The following is a 15,753-nucleotide window of genomic DNA, read 5'->3' as shown; positions in this document are numbered from 1 at the left end:
GTAGATGGGTTATTCTGTCACAAATGTGATCCATATCCTGTCAACCTTGTTACAAGTGCCTAGGATTTAATGCCCTTATAATAAGGTGGACGGGATATCCATCACATTTGTGACAGAGTAACCAATCAGCAAAACGCTAAATCAGGATCAAATCCCCTAACCAAAATATGACCAATGCACAACATCCATAGCATATCATCAAGCTGAGTCATACATAGTCTGATTTTGAATAATAGGCCTAGAGCCATATGGTAGATTACCAGAAAACTGAAAGCAATATGAGACCACAAAAACAGCAGAATGTGTGATATACAAATGTTGATAACAACATAACATACCGCTACCTAATAGCAATATTAATTTTAAAGCAACGTAAGGATGCTATTACCTTTTTGTATATTAAACTAAACATGGCTATTCTCATTTGCATCCCTATATGGTGAAGTCCAAAAATGGCTGGGTGAAGAAGCAACATCCTCACAAAGAAAAGGAGGCATAGCCCTATGCCAAGGTAGTAAGCAATCGATCGCTCCGCCTTGTTGTCAGGGTCATACGAGGCTATTATTCTTCCCAGTAGCAGAGGCTGCACAGCTTTTGTAACTTCCTGCAAAGAGAAACCAAGAATATTTATTGAAAAGGATCATCAACTGATCCATCATGCATCCAAACTCCCTGAAACCCCCCCCCACGCATTCTTCAGTGCACTGAATCTATCATTTTTCATGGTCTTAGAAGTTCACATACAACAGAAAAGTTGCTAAAGTGCAAACAATTTTCAAAGATGCAAAGAGAGAAGGAAATGTATTCCCAGCTGTCATTTAAGGAGCTTATTGGTATTGCCAAGGACATCATCACTGACACACTATGTGATGGCTAATCAAGTGGTAATGACACCTGTCATTTTAATACCATACATGACATGACAGCATAGGCTTTTTCTGGATGCAGCATAGAATTAGGTAAGGTGTTTTTGACAAATACAGAATGATACGCGCTTTCTATGAAGTGAATTCTAAAACACAACGAACATATTTTTAATCAAATTACACGTGATTTTGAGATGTCTGGGTGTAGTGCTATCATAATTAAGTTCTGAGTTTTCCACTGACTCTAAAATAGATCCAGCACCACAAAATGCTTGAGAACTATCCCTAGCAGAACAGTACATTTGAGGCATACCACATTTTTGACTTTTATATTCTAAGGAATCTGTGAATGGATAGAGCCTCCCTTCTGATTTATTATTTAGAAGGCCTATTGAAATATGGGCTCTCACATAAAAGCATGTAAGTAGTATCACCAGTTTGAGTGTGATTTATTCCCCATGGTATCTTTAGGCTTGCAGGTTTCCAATAGTTTCAATGTCTTCCCTGGCAGCAATAGAGAAACATACACAGGTAAATGTAGACATTTGTGACATACTATATCAACCTAAGATCATATCCAAAATGAGAAAAAAAAGTAAGCATTTTCTAACTCTGATCAGCGTAAAGAAAGTAACAGCGGGTAAAATGTCTGCTTGCCTGTTATTGCCTGGCCAGGGAAAAAAAGTGATTGTGTAGTTGTTATATCATTTAGCATGGAATTGCTAAATCCCTGCTATGTCTCACTCATATAGACATCTGTCAAAAGTCAAAGAAAATATAATTTAAAGAGGCTAAGTTCTCTGGAAACAAATGTAATCAACAAAGCATGTAAAGAACACTTCACTCTCAGCCAAAAATCTCCATTCACAGATGACTGGGAAAAAGAAGAAATTTGCCATGGAATAGCCCTGTCACTGGATAATAATGCTCAAATAATTTACTTCTATTGAGAAAATCAAGCTAATCATCCAAAAACAAAAATAACCACAGTGGGAACAAATGAAAGACGTACGATCCTACAGAATCTTCATCCAGTAGAGGTATACAGACTGTTTGATGTCTCTCAGAAAGCTCAACCCTACCTTGTCGAGCCTACCCTTCACAAACAAAGGAGACCCTTCATGCTTTCTGGAGCAGTACCCTCCCCTTAAACAACTTGTTGATCAAAAGAGAGCCATTTGCCTACCTAAATTGCTCATGTGGTGAATTTGATGGCCACACCCTCTTTCTGTTAAAAATGTCCCCTCTACAATGAGATAAGGAAGAACACCATTGGTCATATCTTGGAAAAAGAAAAATTAAACTTTGACAAGGACTGAACATTTTTTCTATTGAGTCTCATCTATGTGGAGGTGTCCAAACAAACAGGAAGATACCTAGTAAAGAGCTGGGACCTCAGGAAAAAAAAATGTGCCTACAAGTGAGACCTGGAAACCCAAAGGTCCCACAAGGTCATAATTAATTCCTTTGAGAAAAACATATGCCCAACAACCCGCAAGAGATCATGGACCAGACCAGAGGCTAACAAGTTGTCACTAATGCTGATGGACTATTATTTTGACACATGCTATCTGCATCTTAATATGATTTTGAACTGTATTCTTTTTTAAATTATTTTTCATTTTCTTGTGTGAAAGGTGAACCACCAATAGATCTAATCTAATTGAATCCCATATGCAGAAACCCATTATGAGATGCAGGGGAATTGTTTTCATTAAAAAAAGTAATTCCAATAAATTAATGATACATTAAACAATGTAAACCAATGTGATACCCTACAACATAATTAATAGTAATGTAAAACTGATATTGGTCATCATTTCAATCAGTTTCATTATCAGTATTAGAAGTCTCCTGGTATACTGTTGGTTCGCCAAACTACATATCCCACAATACCGAACAGTGGCATTTGCTGACTGACAGATGCAGCAGAAAAACGGTATATTGATATACGGATAAAATTTAAGTTTCATTTTGTACCGGACACTGTTCACTATGTACTTGTTTGGTCTGAATGTTGAAATAATGACCAATATCAGTTTTAAATTGCATTAATCACTTCACACAAGGGGTTTCACTAAATAAGAAAGCTAGATCTTAGTTCAGAAATGTGCTTTTTGTGATTTTGTGAACATCCAATCAGTAATTTTTGAGAACTTATGGTTCAAAATGCATAGATATTTCATGCCTCGGAGGATCCACGAAGCTGGCAGGTCCCTAGATAAGATCTGATTGGCTGCCACCAAATTAACGAAAATGTGGCAGCAGCCATTTTAGATCTCCGGTAAGGTCAGTACTTCCTTATTATCTGTTTTGAGCTTGAGGTACTTGTTTTACATCCAGTTGGCAATGCTGGGCATGCACAGGTGGAAAGTTGGTCCTCGTTGTGGGAGAGTGTTCGGCTAGAGACATGATGAGCTGGGTGTCGTCTGCGTAGGAGATAATGTTCTGTCCGTGTTTTTTGATTATGTTGGCCAGAGGGGTCATATATGCATTGAATAGAGTGGGGCTGGGCCATGAGCCCTAAATGCAAGGTTCGTTCTCTCCTTCAAATGCCTCCCACTCTGATATCCGGCACCAGGTACACAGGATATGAGGAGGAGGCGCAAAGAGAAAGTATAAGTGAAAATTTATTTTCACTCCTTCCAGTTCTCACTATTTTGTCATCCAAATCATATCCCTCCACTCTGTAAATTGGGCAAAAATAAATTTTACGTGGTGAATATGGGAAGCCTGCTTAGGAATGTTAATCCTTTCTCAGTCTCAAACAGGTGAATTAGAAAAGGTTTGAGAGGAGAGTAAAGCAGGATATGAGGCAGTGGCTGCCCAACCCATTCCTTCCTCATATCCTTCTTACCATCCCAGAAACAAAAGGGAGGATTGAGATTTAGGGTAAGACAAGATGGAGTAATCCTTCCATTTAATATTTTGCGATTATATAGTTCTGACAGTCAGTGTCTGTACATTTGCAGTGCTTTGATATACACATACAGCTGTACAGTGATCAAAGAAGTAAGATTGAGGTTTTGCTGAAGTACCGGATTTCCCATGAGAAAACTTGAGTTGCCATCCATCTTCACAGTGTTGTCAAACTTTGAGCAGATGAGCAAATAACTTTAGCAAATTGGGTTGTTGAGTGAGGTCGCTGTAAGTCGTTCTCAAGCAACAACCCAAAAACTTGTGAGGGTGAACTACAAAAAGTCACCAAATTAACCTCCTCTTAACTTAGAGGCAATGAGTACAGTATGTATGCAGAACACAAAGAGCAATAAAGTGAAAACATAGCACACAAAAACTTCCACACAATTTAGGAAAATAGACTAACATTTTGTACTGTAGTTGACACCAAAACAACAAAAATCCAATCAGTAGAACCTGCAATATGCGGTTTTAAAGATTTGAGGTAAGTATTATACCTAAAAGCACAAAACATCACTTACGTTCATCTGGTTCAAGCTAGACATGGGTAAAGTCAAAAGTTCAGGCCAACCGTGATGAAATGTGGGCCGGATACATATCTAGTTAGTCCCACGGAACAAGTTTCCTTCTCAATGTCTAGCGTAAAGAGTCCAGCTTGCGGTAGAGAAGGCCACGAGCAGTAGGCAGAGCATCGTGAATTGTTGTAGCTCTGGGATGAAGAGCAGGCCAAGCATTGTGGATAGTTGTCACCCTAGCAAAAAGATCCTGTCGGGCGTCACTTGTTGCAGGAGTTTTATGTTGCTAGTCATCACTGTTGGTCACTGTAGCATGAACAGTCGGCTTCACCAGAGCTTCATGTTGGTGGTCAGTGTGGGTGGCAAGATCATGGAGCAAACAGACCCATTTGTGGTACCAAAGAGCCCAACACTTCAGGATTTCTCCTTTTCTTCCAGGGGGGCTCAACTGATGCCATACCAAGGGTCCAGGACCTGAGAGGCACCTCTAGAGGATCAGGAACTTACTCCAACAGAGGCCAGAAGTGCTCGGACAGGTCCAGTGAAGCAGGGCAGCTGGGCAGTTGCAGGGAGGACTCTGGAGCTTGCTATGCCCCTGTAGCTTGAAACAGGAGTCCAGTCAGCTGATCATTGGAGTCACATGAAGTAGCATGGAATGAAGGGAGCAGGTGCAGTCTTCCTTCTCAGACAGCAGGGCAGGCCTCAAGCAGCAGAGTAGACCTCTAGCAGCAAGGCAGTCCATTTTCTACACTAATTACAGGTCTAGAAGTGTAATGAAGAATTAGTTGGAGGGTCCAGTATTAATATCTGCTGCCACCTTGGAAGTGGGAGAAAGTTCTAGACTTTCCCCACACATCTGGTTCTGGAATTTCCTTCCTTTCTCCCTGCCCTAGACCCAGGATGTCTGGAGTCACAAAAGGCTAGTGTGAAGTACTTTGTGTGTGTGTGCTAAGGCAGCTCTCTTGAAGTGCATGTATGGCAGGTGACAGCGCAGCCCCTTCCATCAGGGCAGGATGACCATCCTGCAAACACCCAATCCCCATTTGGGATGTTGCCTGGGAGCAATACACAAAGGCCGACTGCTAACTACACCTAGTCAGACCCCCAGGATATAGCGGCAGGGATTAGCAAAGTTAGCAACACAAATATGGAAATTTAGTGGCACAAATATGGCAATTTAGCGGCATTTTTGCGTCACTTTATTTTACTCATAATCATTCATTTTCAGCCTGTAATCGCGAAACACTGTAGGGTCTGTATAGGGAAGTAAGACAATGACTATTGACAGAGGTACTCGTGCTTGATGCTACTCTTGGGATCAGCACTGCGCCTCTAGCTGACCAAGTTACAGTTCAAGCTAAATATATTTTATTTTATGTAGGTTAAAAAGCAATTAAAACGTATGTAAATGTACAATTCTACATATGTTTCAACAAGTGTTAAAATAACTACAACCAGGCAAGTAACTTCATTAAATTATTGTCTATGTTGCACACTCATAACAAACTACGAAAGGCGCTACTCGCCAGCATGATAGGTAAAACAGATTTTATTTTTAAAATAGTGACATGGATAACTTAAATACATAAATTGGGTACTTTCCTCACATATTAAATATCCTGGTTCTTTTGGGCATACTCTGCGTTAAACCATATGGCATGAGCATTTATAGCCCTTCCACCAGCCTGGATTGGCAGCCGGTACCCTTCAATTTCACGGGCACTTTTGTAAAAATCGCAGAATTTTTACAAAAGTGTTGATTTCGTGGGCCCTTTTGTAAAAATTGCTGCATTTTTACAAAAGTGCCAAATTTGCGGTGAAACGTGAAATCGCGGAATCTTGGAGGGTCTGCCTAGTAATGTGGCACAGGATACAGGCTGCAGACACCAAATAGGACAAAAAATGCCAGCTTTCTAAGAGTGGCATTTTTAGAATCATGGCTCAAAATCCAACATTACCATTAAAGAGTGTTTTAAAGTACAATTCATTAGAGACCAAACATGACATCTCAAACTATTCCCAAACAACAGCTATCATTTATTGAATGTAATATGATACCCCAATGCTATCCTATGGGAGAAATGAAATTAAAGCGCATAGTTACCCTATGGCAAGAACACTATTACTGACCAGTGACTTTGAAGAGCCCAGTTTTAAGTAATTTCCAGAAAGACAGATGATTAGATTCCTGACGTATATGGGGGGGGGGGGGCATTACACAGCCTAGCCGCATTATAAGAGAAAGAGCGGCCTCCACTCCTTGCTCCCTTTATTTTTGGCACTGTGGTGAGCAACATGTTCGCTGAACGAAGGCTTCTATTCGGGTGGTATGGGATGATCAGAGAATGATTGATTGATGATCCCTCTCCCCAGAAAGACTTATGAGTAATACAGAGTGCCTTGAATTTGACTGTCTCCAATATCGGAAGCCAGTGTAGGGTTTTCAGAGCAGGTGTGGCTGATTGCTGATAAGGGACATCTAGGAGCAGACGGGCTGTATAATTCTGTGAGGTAGGCATTACAGCAGTGAAAAATGAATTTAAGAGTTTTTTCTACCACAATATGTAAAACCTAAAAGTACATGTCCAACTTTTTAAATACAATACACAGAGGACAGAATAAGGCAAAACAGAGGTCAGAATTACAAGCAGAAAAGGTAAAACAGAGGGCAGAAAAAGGCAAAACAGAGGGCAGAAAAAAGAGCAGAAATGGCAAAACAAGGAAGAAATGAGCAGAGGAGGTACAAACAGTGGGTAGCAGGTAGACAGGCTGCAGAGGGACACAGACTGCGGGCAAGCTGGACAGGAAAACTGTCACAAGGGAAGCTAACACGAGGACCTGCGCAATGAGGTTGTGCTGTGGCCTCCATTAAGTAGGTCTTGCGGGGAGGGCGGGACACTGGGTGGAGGGAGTAGGGAAAATGTCAGGAAGACAAAGAGGAAAGAAACAAGCAGAAAGAGGCAAAACAGATGGCTGAAAAACAAGTAGAAAAGGCAAAACAAAGGGGAAAAACGAGCAGAAGAGGGCAAAACAGAGGGCAGAAAACGAGCAGAAATGGCAAAACAGAGCTGAAGAGCGCAAAATAGTGGTCGGAAAAACTAGCAGAAATGGCAACCTGTTCATTAGGAAAGGCAAAATAGAACACAGGAAAACGAGCAGAAGATGGCAAAACGAAGTGGAGAAAATGAGCAGAAAAGGCACAATGTAGGGCAGAAAAACAGGCTGAAAAGGCAAAACAGAGGGCAGAAAAAAAGCAGAAGAGGCAAAACAGAGTTGAAGAGGGCAACACAGAGGGCAGAAATACAAGCAGACAAGGCAAAACGAGGGCAGAAACCTGACCAATCAAGGCAAAACAGAGGGCATACAAAAGCACAAAACAGGGCATAAAAACAAGCAGAAAGGTAAAACAGAGTAAGAAACAAGCAGAGAAGGCACACACAAAGGTCAGCAGATAGACAGGCAGCACAGGGATACGAACTACTGGCAAGCTAGACAGGTGAACTGTTGCAGGGGGAGCTGGCACGAGGACCTGCTCATTGTGGTCATGCTGTGCCTCCATTAGGTAGGTCCTGGGGAGGGCACGGCACTGGTTGGCGTGAGGAGGGAAACTGCGGAAAGTGGGATGAAACTTGCAGTAAAATGCAAAACAGAGGGCAGACAATGCAAAACTGAGGCCAGAAAAACAACCAGGGCACTAGGTAGCAGAACGAAGGATACGGCGGGAGGAGGGAAACAGCAGGAAAAGGGAAGAAACGGGCAGAAAAGGCAAAACAGAGAACAGAAAATGAGCCAAAAAGGCAAAACAGGGGCAGTAAAACAAATAAAAAGGGCAAAACAGAGCAGAAGAGGGCAAAGCAGGGGGGCAGAAAAATGAGCAGTAAAGGCAAAACCTAGAGCAGAAAAGTCAAAAAGGAGGGCAGAAAAACAAGCAGAAAACGGCAAAACAGAGGGGAAGAAAAGCAAGCAGAAAAGGCAAAGCAAAGCAAGAAACTAGCAGAGGCTGCACAATTGGTGGGCAGAAAAACGAGCAAGCAAAAAGGCAAAACAGAGCAGCAGAGGGCAAAACAGAGGCCAGAAAAATTAGCAGAAAAGGCAAAACAGAGGTCAGAAAAAGGTAAAACAGAAGGTAGGAAAACTAGCGGAAAGGCAAAGCAGAAGAGGGTAAAAAAGAGGGCAGAAAATAGATGCCAGGAAAATTAGCAGGAAAGGCAGAAAAAGGCAAAACCAAGGGCAGAAAAGTCAAAACAGAGTAAGATACGAGCAGAGAAGGCACAAACATAGGGCAGGTAGACAGGCAGCCGATGGTAGCAGACTGCAGGCAAGTTGGATAGGAGAACTGTTGCAGGGGGAGCTGGCACAAGGACCTGCTTAATGGAGTTGTGCTGCGTCCTCCATTAAGGAGGTCCTGGAGGTAGGGCGGAGTGCTGGTTGGCAGGAGGAAACGGCATGGGGAGGGAAACTGCAGGAAGAGGGAAGAAATAAGCAGGAAAGGCTAAACAGAGGGCAGAAAATGCAAAACTGAGAGCAGAAAAACAACCAGGGCAGTAGGTAGCAGAACGAGGGAATCGGCGGGAGGAGGGAAATGGCAGGAAAAGGGAAGAAACGGCCAGAAGAGGCAAAACGGAGAGCAGAAAAATTTGCAGAAAAGACAAAACAGAGGGCAATAAAACAAGTAAAAAGGGCAAACCAGAGCAGATGAGGGCACTATAGACAAAACCAAAGACAGAAAAACGAGCAGCAAAGGCAAAAAGGAGGGCAGAAAAACAAACAGAAAATCGCAAAACAGAGGGCAGTAAAACAAGCAGATAAGGTAAAGCAGAGTAAGAAACTAGCAGAGGATGCACAAACAGAGGGCAGAAAAACAAGCAAGCAAAAAGGCAAAACAGAGCAGAAAAGAGCAAAACAAAGGCCTGAAAAATGTAAAAACAGAAGGTAGAAAAACGAGCAGAAATGCAAAACAAAGCAGAAGACGGCAAAACAGAGGGCAGGAAAACATGCCGAAAGGCAAAATGGATGGCAATAATCTGAGCAGGAAAGGAAACACATAGGGTAGAAAAGCATGCAGAAAAGGTAACACAGAGGGCAGAAAAACAAGCAGAAAAGTCAAAACGCAAGCAAGAAACGAGCAAAGGAGGCACAAACAGAGGGCAGCAGGTATACAGGCAGCAGATGGTAGCAGACTGTGGGCAAGCTGGGCAAGAGAACTGTTGCAGGGGGAGCTGGCACGAGGACCTGCTTAATGGAGTTGTGCTGCGTCCTCCATTAAGTAGGTCCTGGGGGTAGGAGGGGCACTGGTTTGCAGAAGGAGGGGAACGGCATGGGGAGGTAAATTGCAGAAAGAGGGATGAAATTAGCAAAAAAGGCAAAACAGAAAGCAGAAAATGAGAAGTAAAGGTAAGACAGAGCAGAAGAGGGCCAAACAGAGGGTAGAAAATGAGAAGAAAAGGTCAAACAGAGGATAGAAAAACAAGCAGAAAAGGCAAAACGGAGTGCAAAAAAACAAACAGAAAAGGCAAAACAGGACAGAAAAACGAGCAGAAAAGGCAAAACAGAGCATAAAATGAGCAGAGGAGGCACACAGGGGGCAGCAGGTAGATAGACAGCAGAGGATAGCGGACTGCGGGCAGGCTGGCCAGGAGAACTGTTGCAGGGGGAGCTGGCACGAGGACCTGATTACATGGTTACTGAAATATGTTGTCTTAGAAAGATGGTGTGAACAGCTTTTTCAAACACTTTTCTGGTAAGTATAAATTAAATTGAATGGGACATGCATGCTTCATGTTGACACAGATATCAAAGCCCCTGACTATGTCAAGGTCTGAACAATGAACCAAGCCAAATATAGCCATATAAAGACTGCATATCTTGCAGGAGTAGCGACTTAATTCACTAAATCACTATAAGAAGCTGTATTATTAACTAGATGAGAGGTTTGTATGGTGAAATACTGAGCACATCATTATACAAAAAAGTGTGGTAAAAACATTGACCACAAAAACATGTGTTTAAAAAAATCAATATATATCTTTATAAAAACATTCATAATTAAGTAAAATAATTCTTTCAATATTAACTTGTAAATGATAGCATCACACATAAAAATAATTCTTGATTAGAATATATAATTATAGTAAAGAATATGACACCACATGAACATATTATTGAATATTTAAAAAAATCTAAAAGTATTTTAATTGTATTCAACCATTATGTAAATGTAAAAATATATAATACAAATGAATGGTTGGGGGGGGCGTGGTCTTGCTGCGAATGGAGTGAGACGCACGCCGTGAGTGCTCCGGCAGATCATAGCATTTATTAGCCATTATAGCGGAGCTGGGGCTCGCTGAAGAGCTGCTTTTTGGAGCGCACTGGTTGCGAAGGAGGAGCAGCCACCCCCCCAGGCGAGCAGACGACGATCAGAACTGACCTGCAGCGGTGTAAAGGTCACCTTGCACAGGCCCCCAGCGCTGAACACGGCGACCGCCATTTTGTAGACTTTGGGTCCAGACCTCCTGCGGGATTGGCGAACGCCGCCCTGAGCCTACCCGAGCGCTGTTGGTGAGATCCTGCGCAAACGGAGGCATCGGGACACACTAGAGGCGGTGAACACATATGTGGAGCTGACGGCTGACTAGAGACACTCTGCGGGGCACACCCGGCTGTCCTCCATCTTGAGACCAGGCGCGGGCCTGAACAGGGCGAAGACTGCCTGAGGCGGATGACCGGTGAGGAAAAACAAGGGCGGCTGGTTGGCAAGGGGGTGAGTGGCGATAGAGAGTGGCAGGGAATGGCTGGAGACAGCGTGTGAGGAAACCCTCATTGCGGAGGGCCCCACACTGACTTTGTCCCCGGCTCCACTGCTAGGTTCACTGGTTTTGGCACACGATGTGCCTGCTACCTGAGGAGAGGGGGGAAGATGCTGCTGCCCGTGAGAGGAGCCCACTGCTGCAGCTGTCGTACCCAGTTGGCGCCTGGAAGCGCCTTGATGCGACCCAGGGCAATCCTGCAGGAGACTTCTCCTGAGGCCTATTCGGCCTGTAACAGCTACAACGCGCCGGGCCTTGTGATCGGGACCTGTGAGGGGGTTTACCTGACCTCGGTGCACCCGCTCCTCCGTAGGGAACGCGCCCTGGCACAGGACCGCACGGGATTACAGGGTGCGGCCGGAACGTGACACAGTGATGGCTATCTTAAGCTTCATGGGCCCTGCAGACCCTCTGACCCTTTGCGGTAGCGCCTGGGGCCTTGTGGCGGCCTGGTCTTGGGGTGCGGTGTGCGTCGACCTGTGACACACTGGAAACAACGGCAGGGATACAGAGCTCGGCGAAGCCACTGGGGTAAGCGGCGACTGCGGTGCAGCACCCACACTCCAAAGCAGAGAAGTGACGCTGCTGTTGCCCGGCGTGAGTGGACGACACCTCCTCGTGATCTACACTGTACCTCCAGTAATTCTTTGATCCCTTGGCTCTCGCTGTTGGAGGTCACGGCTGCCCCGGCTGGAGGGGGCAGTGTTGCGGCCTGGAGAGGCCTTAGACTAACCGACCCAGCATCTCCAACGTGACCACTCTGTGGAAGAAGGCCTAGATCCACCTTACTGCCCTGACTCCATCTAGACTTGTGGGTTCACGCCTAATGCAATTGGCCACAGCCGCCGTGACTGAAGCGGATACACTTCTGACTGCCGCTGCTGGATACTGGTCCCTGTTGGGAGATGACACGTACCAAAGTAACTAGAGATGCAGCGATGCCCCCGAAGGACAACACTGTTGCCGTGCTGTGAGGCAAATCAGGCACAACCCCTGGAGACATGGTCTTGCAGAATGGAGGAGACTCACCACCTGTCACCCAGGCGTTCGTGGGAGGTTTCATGTCAGAGCTCAAAACTGAGATTGGGTCCTTACGCACGGAGGTCAACCCCTGCGTTCGAGAGCTCAGGAAGGAGGTCACTGACATAGGAGAAGGAGTAGATGGCCTGGAGAAGATGGTGGATGCCCAAATGGAGGACCAAGAGCAATTCTGTCAATGCCTGGTCACCCTGGAGGAGCAGCCCCACCGGCACTGGACCGAGCCCATCGAGTCTCTGACCCCCCGGTTGGCCGGGCCTTCTTCCTGACGTACTGACTCGAGTACACTTTTTCACTGAAAAGGAGGCAATTTTGAAAGCGGCACGTGCAAAAAAAGAGATTATCTACATGGAGCTAAAATACAGATTTATCAGGACCTTGCGCCCACAACGCTCCAGAGATTTTCGTCCTGTGACGGACAAGTTGAAAAGTTTAAACATCCAATACCAGCAGGGCCATCCTTTTGCTCTCATCTTTCAGTGGGAGTCCAGACATCGGATGGTAAGATCTTTCCAAGAAGTGGCACAACTTCTCCACATCTCCCTGTCACCGCCATCTAGCCCTACACGCCTTCCACCACTTGCCCGAGCTCCTGCCAAACTATCCTGGTCTACGGTGCGCTGCAACTGGAGTCTCTCGCATCATCGCTTCCCAGACCAAGAACGAGATCATCCAACACACCCAGCCAATTCGCTCCATGGAAGGAGAGCCCTCTGCAGCCAGCTCTCGACCCTCAACCCCCTAACCGACTTGACTCTCATCAATGTTGGGGATGGTGTACACTTCATCCTGTACCTTCCCCATGACCCAGAGGTGCCGGCGACTCGTCCCCTGAACTGACCTTGCCCCAGCTCCTCACCTGCAGTGTTGGGGGTGCTGGACCCTCCATTCGGTAGAAGCCCCCTACGGCTGTAGACCCACCACCTCCTTGTTGCTGGGAGAGTGTCGTGCCTGTGGGCCATGACTGACCCACAACAGGAACAGGACAATGTAGCATGGTAGGCCAATGTTGGTTGAATATGTTTTGGTTGTTTATTTCTCTCTCTCCTCTTGTTTCTCTCTCTGTTTTATCTATATCTTCTCTTATGGCGGGCCGGAATAGCCCTTGAGGCGACCTTCAGCCTACAACAGGAGCGACATTCTCCTGCACACTGCCCCTGGCGCTTCCCCCAGCTCCCTGCAGTGGCATGATGGACTAGGCTGGAATCTGAACACAATATGGCTACCGCACCACACCTGAAAATCGGGAAACATCATTTACTAGGAAGGCATTACCACGCATGACGTTTACTACAATTCAATTTCAATTCAGTAATTTATATAGCGCGCTACATACCCCGAGGGTCTCAAGGCGCTTGGAAAAGGGTGGGGAGTTACTTGTCGAATATCCAGGTTTTAAGTTGCTTTCTGAATGCTAGGTGGTTCTGAGTGAGGCGAAGGTGAATGGGAAGTGAGTTCCAGGTTTTAGCCGCCAGGTAGGAGAAGGATCTTCCTCCCATGGTGGTTTTGTTGATGCGAGGTACAGCAGCAAGGGCTTGGTGGGAGCAGCGTAGCTGGCGGGAGGGGGTGTAGAAGGAAAGTCGTGTGTTGAGGCATTCGGGTCCAAGTTCGTAAAGTGCTTTGTGTCCGTGGGTTAGAAGGTGGAATGTTATCCTCTTATTGATGGGGAGCCAATGGAGGTTTTTCAGGTGACCCGAAATGTGATCTTTACGCGGAATGTCTAGAATGAGTCTGGCTGATGCATTCTGGATGCGTTGGAGTTTTTTCTGAATTTTTGAGGTGGTACCGGCGTATAGGGTGTTTCCGTAGTCCAGGCGGCTTGTAACCAGTGCGTGGGTGACCGTTTTTCTAGTTTCAGTGGGGATCCAGCAAAATGTTTTTTTGAGCATGCGAAGAATGTTGAAGCAAGATGATGAAACGGCGTTGACTTGTCTGGTCATCGAGAGTGAGGAGTCCAGAATGACGACCAGGTTTCGGTACACTTACCACGCAAACGTCTTTTCAACGCGGGTGCCTTCCACGACCGTCATTACCACGCAAGTGGTATTCCTTCCAGTCGTCCTGCCTATACGTTCTGTGTGGGCTTGGGGGGACTGGGGGGTCTCCCCCCCCCCAAAAAAAACAACGAACTGGTTACTTACATTAAAAAAAAGCTCTTCAGTGCCTCCGACGTTCAAGGAAAGAGCCTCCCCAAAGACGTGGCGTGTACGTGAAATGAAATGAAATGAAATGAAAATGGGATTTGTAGAGCGCTGCAGTTGCCCTGAGGCGTCCAGGCGCTGGAAAAACAGAAGATGCCCTCATAAGGTTACTATTTATTAAACAGGAGAGTTTTTAGCTGTTTCCGGAAGCTAGTTAGGTTGGCATAGGTTAGGTACGTCATAATAGAAGTCCTTTTTTAATTTTTGTAGACGTGTTTTGACGTTTGTTTCCATGGTGGATGGAAGTAAAGGCTGCTGGTGAAAGGCGTGCAGGTGTCAGGTAAGTATATAATCTTTATTAAAAAATATATATATAAGCGCACTTTAAATAAAATGAATTTATAAATCTAAGGTAATTTGTAGTTTTTGATTGCTTAAAAAATTGATCTATTGGGTTGTTATGCAGTTAGGAAAATTGTATTACCCTTTCACTATCATTACGTAGACTTCAATGACATATGTGCCTAAGGGACGTTAGATGTTTCGTAACTTTTTTTTTTGCGATGTTAAATCCAGCGTTCTTAAAAGCTGCGTGGTAAAGCCACTTGCGAAGTAAAATTTGCATGGTAATGCCATGCGTGGTACTTGTTAGCGTTGTATAATCATATAACCCTGAAAATCCTACCCCTTAATGTTAAGGGACTGAATTCCTCTAATAAGCGGCACCAGATATGGCGCTACCTCTTGCAGCACAAACCGGATATCATTTTGCTCCAAGAGACCCACCTTCTTAAGGCAGATGTCCCTTGCATGGCGCACCCCTGTTATCCTCTCCAATTCTGGGCTGTAGCCCCAAAACAGCTGGAGTAGCGATACTCTGCAGACCAGTCATCAGGCAGGGGGAATCTAGAGTAATACATAGCCAGGACGGTCGCTTTGTCAGGGCTAGGGTCAGGATTGGGCAGCGTCTCCTTACATTGTGCAATTTTTATACACCCAACCAGGCACAGGACTCCTATCTCCGGGCGACCCAGCGTGAACAGGTATCACAGGTAGACTCCGCCGTAATAATAGGGGGAGGACTTTAACATGGTATGGGATGCTGCAATGGATCGAAGTGAAGCCTCCTTCCAAGGAACAGGAGCTATGTCCTCGGCCCTTAAGAGGCAGTTGGCGGATCTTGGCTTCATAGACTCTTGGCGCTATCACTGCCCCTACACGCGTGAGTATTCGTATTACTCACATGTGCACCATTCATACTCGCGTATCGACCACCTCTTTATCTCCCATGCCCTGATCAGCAAGCTCATATCAGCGTCTATGTCTGACATCTCTATCTCGGATCACGCTCATCTTGAAATTATCATCATGGACTCATCCACCTGCACTCCTCGGATCCCCCGCTGGCGCCTGCCACCGCACATACTTTGATACCCTGCTGACGTGGCGAGCTTGCGAGCCGCCA

At 45.2% G+C, this 15,753-nt stretch overlaps 1 protein-coding gene across 2 annotated transcripts in view; it reads right to left on the bottom strand.

Moving 5' to 3' along the window:
• CFTR (CF transmembrane conductance regulator) overlaps positions 1 to 15,753 on the bottom strand; it is a 1,194,762-nt gene that overhangs the window by 779,245 nt on the left and 399,764 nt on the right. For both annotated transcript variants that reach the window (XM_086919414.1, XM_086919415.1), the window contains one exon: positions 389 to 604. In XM_086919414.1, coding sequence (XP_086775540.1) covers positions 389 to 604 — 216 coding nt within the window. The remainder of the gene's footprint in view (positions 1 to 388; positions 605 to 15,753) is intronic.

Source organism: Lissotriton vulgaris, chromosome 1_1, assembly GCF_964263255.1.
Source record: "Lissotriton vulgaris chromosome 1_1, aLisVul1.2, whole genome shotgun sequence".
Classification (NCBI taxonomy): domain Eukaryota; kingdom Metazoa; phylum Chordata; class Amphibia; order Caudata; family Salamandridae; genus Lissotriton; species Lissotriton vulgaris.
This window is presented reverse-complemented; position numbering and strand designations above follow the sequence as displayed.